At 41.3% G+C, this 7,500-nt stretch overlaps 2 protein-coding genes across 5 annotated transcripts in view; one reads left to right on the top strand and one right to left on the bottom strand.

The window, feature by feature from the left end:
- Positions 1-7,500, bottom strand: part of lrp1aa (low density lipoprotein receptor-related protein 1Aa) — a 139,965-nt gene that overhangs the window by 36,761 nt on the left and 95,704 nt on the right. For all 4 annotated transcript variants that reach the window (XM_053227265.1, XM_053227267.1, XM_053227266.1 and 1 more), the window contains 4 exons: positions 5,994-6,118; positions 4,860-5,234; positions 351-540; positions 57-261 (listed from right to left, as the gene is read on the bottom strand). In XM_053227265.1, coding sequence (XP_053083240.1) covers positions 57-261; positions 351-540; positions 4,860-5,234; positions 5,994-6,118 — 895 coding nt within the window. The remainder of the gene's footprint in view (positions 1-56; positions 262-350; positions 541-4,859; positions 5,235-5,993; positions 6,119-7,500) is intronic.
- Positions 813-3,702, top strand: LOC113537890 (delta-type opioid receptor). The gene has a single exon (XM_026932578.3). The coding sequence runs from the start codon at positions 2,566-2,568 to the stop codon at positions 3,583-3,585; it is 1,020 nt and encodes a 339-aa protein (XP_026788379.1). The 5' UTR covers positions 813-2,565; the 3' UTR covers positions 3,586-3,702.

Genomic DNA, 7,500 nt, shown 5'->3' with positions numbered 1-7,500 from the left:
AATAAAGTGAAATGAAATAAAATAAAGCGAAGGCGTGCAGTGTGTGTTGGACTCACGTAGCGATGGCTGCCGTCGTACTCGCAGCGCTCGATCTTGTCCAGCGTAGCGTCAGTGAAGTAGAGCTTCTCCGCGCGGTGGTCTATAGCGAGACCGTTGGGAGTTCGGATGTCTGTCCTGATAATGGCCAGGACGTTGGAGCCCGAGAGCTGAGCGCGCATGATGCTGGGAGATTGCTCATTCCAGTTTGTCCAGAACATCAGACTGAGGAGTGGAACAACAAAAGCCTGGTGATCGTTTCTAATGAAAGAATTCATTTTAAATTCACAGGAAGTACGTGAAGCGCGATTTACTTCTGACACTCGTCGAGGACGAAGGCTCGGGGATGGTCGTCTCCTGCCATGGTGACCACCACGTCCCGGTCGAAGGCCCACCACCGGCTCTGGTCCACGGTGTGGCGTGTGATGGTGGACGTGGTGTAGCTGGTCCAGTACAGCGTGTCCCACGCTCGGTTATACGCCAGACCTTCCACCGAACCCACATCTGCAGGAGAGAGCCAGAAAAACAGCGTGCGCATGTTTACTGACATTAGAACTAAAAATACATGAGGAACATTTAAAAAATAAACACTGAACACATTTCACACATGCTTTTATATTAATAAAAGGAAAGGTTGCGTAAGAAAAGTGTTCCAGTAGACGATTAGTTAATTACTTTTTTTTTTTTAATTTACCAGCTTATTTTTATATATATATATATATATGTATATATATATATGCGATCATCTGATTATTGTTACTTACATTATAAAGTGTAATTAAAGAAATACAATTTGCAAAAAAAATATATATATATATTTTAGGTATTAAACTTTACTGTCACTGACTTTCTGATTAAACCTGTGAATCCTGACAGGTCCGTTATACACGGGACAGCCTGGTAGTTTTTCAATCAATAAACTACAGTTCAGTTCAACGTGGCTAAGACCCGCCTACTTTCACAGAATGATGTTTGACTGACATCACAAACATCCAACCGCAGAGTGCAGAATCTATGATATAAACCTTAAAAAATGGATTAGTTATTTAAATACAAGGTGATGAGTAAAAAGTAAAAAGTTGCGAGGCCTAGCTAGCTAAATTACATGAGATAAAAAAGCGCATGTGCATCAGCTGGACAATATTTAGCTAATGACTTCAAACTTCATCACATTTACTTATCTTAATCTTTGATAACTTTTGGTAGATGTAATTTATCTTTGATGCAAACACGCTTGGAAAGTTTCAGTGCAGCTTAAAACATGACGATAACTTTTTATCAAACATTAATTAACATTAATTATTACCATTATCCTGGTAACAGGATGTTGAGTAATCCAATCAGGGTTAAATCGCACACTGAGCCCTAGTGATTTATAAAGACAAATAAAACATGAAGATGAGGATCACGTCGTCACCTAAACGCTGCTGTTCTGCGTGTGCGTCACTGGCTCATTTCAAATTTACGACCCGTTTGCTTTATAAAGCGTTCTCACTGGTCGCTAATCCTAATAATATTGTGGATATAAAATGCGTCATCAAACATCTTTTTTGTTCAGGTGGAGAGGAACAAAGAGCTGTGTAGTTGCGAGGTTCAAAGTACACGGCGTTAGAGTTTATATGAAGGAAACGCACACAAGACCGAATCACATCATACTGGATGTAACAGGTGAAGCTTTGAAGATGTTTTTATGGATTGAAATTAAACTCCATGAACTGGAACCTGGAAACGATCCAAGCCGACTAGCCAACCAGATTTCCCCGTTTATAGAGCGCCGTCGCTGCACAGAGTTCAAAGGACACGCTCGTCTCCGAAGCGTTCCCATGACTAGCTAATGTCTTTCTGTTTCAGACATCACCTGCGGATTAACAGAAGGATGAATCTTCAGGAATGGACGTTAGATAACGTTCTTCACAGCTGCTGCTTTTCAGGAGCACAAGGCTTTAAACTTATAGAAATAATTAGCAGATTTAACTGAGATATCAGAGATATTCAGGGAAAAGAGAAACATTGCAGCTTGGGAAGAAACAGATGTTTCTACTGAATCTCGTGGAACTGCAATCCTGATTACGGGAAACAAGAATCTACGAGAGCTGAGAATCAAAATTACACTAAAAGTTCAAAAGGTTCTAAAGATATCACCATGATTGAGTGCTGTGTCCTTTGAACCAATGCTCTGGGAACGTCCTTTGGACTCCAGACTGTGTGGTGATCATTCCAGCGAGGTTTTATCAACTTAACACCTGCTGTAAATATTGATCGGATTTCCTCATTCCACAAAAACACAGCGAGGGGAAAGAGACGCCGGGTGTTTTCTCACCGGAATACCGTTGTCTGAGGAGTAAATCATAAACTTGAGGTTTTTTTATCTTTTGGACAAACAGATACGAATGCTCATGTTTGGAATGAGAAACGCTGCTTATATTTAGTACGGAAAACTGTTAACTTCCAGGTTGCCCATGGATACCATTCTCAGGGATAACGCTTGCAATTTGGGACTTTACGATTGATTGGCACTAATCTTCCAGAATGGATAACTTTCTCACGGAAAATATCACAGAACCAGGTGACAGAGAGAACACTAGTGATGTTTCAGGACCCACTGATGTTGAACGAATCCTCGTTCCCATATTGGACACCTTCATCCTAGTGACCGGAATGGTGGGCCACATCCTGGTCATCATCATCATCTTGCGAACCATGAAAAGAGGACGTGGAACTAGCTCTGCGCGAATCCAATACGGTAACGCAAACGGAACCGACATTCTCCTTCTGAATTTAAGCGTGGCGGATATTTTCCTCCTGTTCTGCGTCCCCTATCACACTGTCGCCATAGCGACCCGCCACTGGCCCTTCGGAAGCTTCATGTGCAAAGCGGTGAGCTTCCTGGGAGCCATGTGCACCTCTGCTAGCGCTTTCACGCTAGCTGCTCTAGCCTTCAGTCGCTATATAATCGTGGTTCACCCGACCAAAGCTTACCGCTGGCGCAGAAGCAGGCGTATAAAAATCGTCGCTGTGGTTCTGTGGGTACCGGCGATCGCCATGGCGATTCCTCAGTTCACCTGGAGGACGATAATCTCAGGGACTGAACTGCGTTCAACCAGGCAGGATTTGATATGTTTCAGCTTCCTGTCTGACGCCGACCAGATAGCGTACGGCGTTTGCCACTTTTTGTTTGCCTTCGTTCTTCCACTAGTGGTCATCATGCTTGCTTATGGGAACATATACCATTTCCTGCACAAAACCAGACAGAATCGTGAAACAAACCAGACGGAGCGGTTAGAACGGTACCAGACGCAAGTGACCCACACGTCGGTTCTGCTGGTTCTGGCTTTTGTTCTGTGCTGGTTGCCGTCCTATGGACTGGTGCTGGTCCAGCTCGGGTTTCGAGCCACAGCGACGGGGCCTCTGCCGAGATTCGGACCTTTTGCTACTTTTGCTCGCATCATGGCCACTTCATCGACCGTCGTAAATCCCATCCTGTACGTCTTCATGTCACACAAATTCAGGAAGGAACTTAAGGAACTCGTGGGGAAATGTAGCTGCTAGAGCAAGTTTTCTTAAGAAATCTCGCCAGCTCATTATGACTGAAATGAAAATATAGCGCTTAAATGTACTGTACGTGGTTATTTTCTTCTTTTTATATTAAACACTCCTTGATTGTCACATTACTGATCATTACTCAGTTCTACACCACACAAGCTTTTTTTACAGAAATCATTATAATAGAAAATAATTTCACTTACAAACGGACACCTTTACGTTCAGTACTGTTGAGGAAAATGCGAACAATTTCTAACATTTCACTTTATGTCATCAGAACAACAATAAATGGTCCAGATTTCATCCTTCTATTGGTTTTAACTTTTTTTTTTTAATTTTGTTTTTTTTTTTTTGTAATGCAGCATGAAAATCGAGACAGACAAAAGTAGAAAAGACGCACAGGAGAAGAAAGCAGCGAGGACTGAAAGGAGAAACGTATATAAAATAAACTTAGAGAGAAGGAGAACAAATAGGAGATTTTTTTAATAAAGAAAATGAGAGAACACCTAATTAAGCCAATAAATTCTTATCTATCTGTCTATCCATCCATCCATCCATTTATTGAACTGACTAGCTCATAAACTTTATATTTGCACTTCAGGTGCACAGAAGCGCACGAAACAGAAAAGAAAACAAAAATAAACCAACCATGTAGTGAAAAAGGGGAAAAAGGAGGGAAAAAAGTGATTAAAAAAATGACAGAATGGGTTGTTTTTTTCTTCTTTTTTTGCTCCATCTTCTATCTAATATTGTGAGGGTAATTTTCAGACACCTTAATATATGAAAATATCAAAATAGTTAAAATAGTAAAAACAACAACAACAACAACAACAAAAACTTACATACATCAAACACAGGCCATTCTTTTTCTTAATTTTGTTGGTTTTCTACAATGAACTGTTTTTGGAAAATATTTTTATTAATCAAATGTCCTGACGTCTGTCACTGTTTGCTGCCTGAGAGCGGAATAAACTCATTATTATTATTAATAACTAATAATTACCACGTTAATCATCAGCAGTCTGTAAAACAAGTCTACAATATGCCATAATGTCCGAAGAATTCAGAAGAAAGAAACCAGTAGAAAGATCTTTATTTTATATTTAGGTTATTTTAAATTATTCTGCTGATTTGCTAACTAACGTTTATAAAATTAATTTTATTTATTTTTGTAATTTCTTGGAGAAATGCAGAAATGCAGCACTGACACTTCCACTCACACGCATCCAGGTGTAGAAATAAGAAATCTCAGCATTAGACAGTAAATAAATCTGACTCACTCTCCACCACGGTTTTCCGCTCCGAGCCGTCGTCGCTGATCTGCTGAATGTTTCCGAAGTGAATGTCGCTGTAGAAGATCCGGTTAGCTCCTTTCCCTCCGCCGCCGCGGTAATCGAAGGCTAACGCTATCACGTTCTTCATGTGTTCCGCGTCCTCGAACGGCTTGACTGGAGCGTTGAGGTTCTTCTCATCCGATAAGTGCACGCTCTTCAGGATGGTGCGCTCCGAGTACAGCAGGTATCCCGGATAATCCCTGCAGCTCCGGCCGTCTTCATCCAGAGCGCCGTGAGCGCAGGCGCAGGAACGCTCGCCGTTCCCACGGTAAAGACACAACTGCTCACAACCGCCGTTATTCTCCTTACACACGTTCGTCCCTGTCAGGTACAGAGACACGAGGAAGAACAAAATGAGGCACGTTACACGTTCACAAGAGAAACGGTTCCTCAAGAATTGCTTGGATTCCTTGGAAAAGTTCCACATGGAACCCTTTCTGGAACCTTTCAGGGGTGTTTAAGAGTGAAGGATTTAAGATCAGATATTTATGGTTTTATTTTCATCCGTCCATTTGATTTCATTTATTTATTTGTATTTTATTTTTCTATTTATTTACGTTGAAACACTATGTGTGAAAATGATATTGAGGAAAAAATATGGAAATAATTAAATTTGAATTAAATAACTACAACGAAAATAAATTATTACATTTTATTCATGACAGGAAAATTTTTAAATATTCAAAAATAAAAACACTTTTTATACATTTATTTAAAAAATGCTAACATTGCTTCTTAAAATATCATATAAATATTTATCACTTGAATCATAATAATTATTACTATTAATTAGTAATGCTAAGGCTTGGTAGTGTTTAAGATTAAATCATCATAAACGTTCACTTTGTGCTTTTTCACTTTTATAAATAAATAAATAAATAAATAAATAAATAATTTCTGACAGTTGTTATGATGTATTTAAAGTTGAAGTTGGGTTTAATTATATTTAATTATTTACTATTTTAATTAAATTATTGCTCTTCAGGCACACAGCATGCCTACATCACTAGAAATGTATTTATTTATTTGTTTATTTGTTTACATATTTATTTTTTAGTTATTAAAAGCAGGAAATCTCACCTTGCTGTCTCGCTCTGTTAAACACTTTGATGTCTTTGAGCTGAACTCCGAGTCCCGTCCTCAGAGTGACCGAGTCTGTGGCGTTGTGTTTACTTCCTCTCTTTATAGAGCCGTTAGAGTGAGTACTAACACACACACACACACACACACACACACACACACACAGGTAAACATTTAGTCTTTCTTTCTATTTTTCATTTTTAAATTGTCTCTTGTTTTTATGCTGCATCATATTACATTTGGCAGCAAAAAAAACACCATTTCCTTCTTCAGTCGGTATTTTCTATCCCTGATTTTTTTCAGGTTTACAGGTGAGTGTTTGTGTTTAAAGGTGTTGGTCTAGACGCTGGTGTAAAACTCCGTCTCAGATGCTTTTACTCAAAAACCTGGTAACCTCAGAGATGTGAAGTACACACGGGAGAGTTTAATAATCTGAATGTGGAGCCACTGAAGCAGCTGCGTAACCCGACTCTGAATACCAGGAACTTTCCTCACGTAAACACTGCCCTAACTTTTGGACTCTGAATATGTGCAAAGTGTGCAAAGTGTGCAAAGTGTGCAAAGTGTGCAAGGCAAGAAAAGAGCAAAACATATCTGTATTTTCTGTTTGAATAAAATACTCAGTGTTACAGAAAAGGAGACAACTGAATTACATACAAACAGGAAGATTAGACAGGGTTAAGTTTTAGTAAACTCTCTCTCTCTCTCTCTCTCTCTGTCTGTCTGTCTGTCTCTCTCTCTCTCTATCTGCTCTCTGTATCTCTCTGTCTGTCCCTCTCTGTTCCTCTCTCTCTCTGTCCCTCTCTGTCTCTGTCCCTCTCTCTGTCCCCCCCTCTCTGTCTCTCTCTCTCTGTCTGTCTCTGTCTCTCTCTCTCTCTGTCCCTCTCTCTCTCTGTCCCTCTCTGTCCCTCTCTCTCTCTCTGTCTCTCTGTCCCTCTCTCTCTCTCTCTGTCCCTCTCTGTCTCTCTGTCCCCCTCTCTCTCTCTCTCTCTGTCCCTCTCTCTCTCTCTGTCTCTCTGTCCCTCTCCCTGTCTCTCTCTGTCTCTCTGTCCCTCTCTCTCTCTCTCTGTCCCTCTCTGTCTCTCTGTCCCCCTCTCTCTCTCTCTCTCTGTCCCCCTCTCTCTCTCTCTCTCTGTCCCCCCCCCTCTCTCTCTCTCTGTCTATCTCTCTCTCTGCCCCCCCCCCTCTCTCTCTCTGTCCCTCTCTCTCTCTGCTTGTCTCTGTCTCTCTCTCTCTCTGTCCCTCTCTCTCTCTGTCCCTCTCTCTCTCTGTCCCTCTCTGTCTCTCTGTCCCTCTCTCTCTCTCTGTCTCTCTGTCCCTCTCCCTGTCTCTCTCTGTCTCTCTGTCCCTCTCTCTCTCTCTCTGTCCCTCTCTGTCTCTCTGTCCCCCTCTCTCTCTCTCTCTCTCTGTCTCTCTGTCCCTCTCCCTCTCTCTGTCTCTCTCTCTGTCCCTCTCTCTGTCCCTCTCTCTGTCTCTGTCCCTGTCTCTCTCTCTGTCCCTCTCTGTC

This window comes from Pangasianodon hypophthalmus, chromosome 20, assembly GCF_027358585.1.
Source record: "Pangasianodon hypophthalmus isolate fPanHyp1 chromosome 20, fPanHyp1.pri, whole genome shotgun sequence".
In the NCBI taxonomy this organism is placed as follows: domain Eukaryota; kingdom Metazoa; phylum Chordata; class Actinopteri; order Siluriformes; family Pangasiidae; genus Pangasianodon; species Pangasianodon hypophthalmus.
Note: the sequence above shows the minus strand (reverse complement) of the source record. Positions and strands in the feature narration are given on the sequence as shown.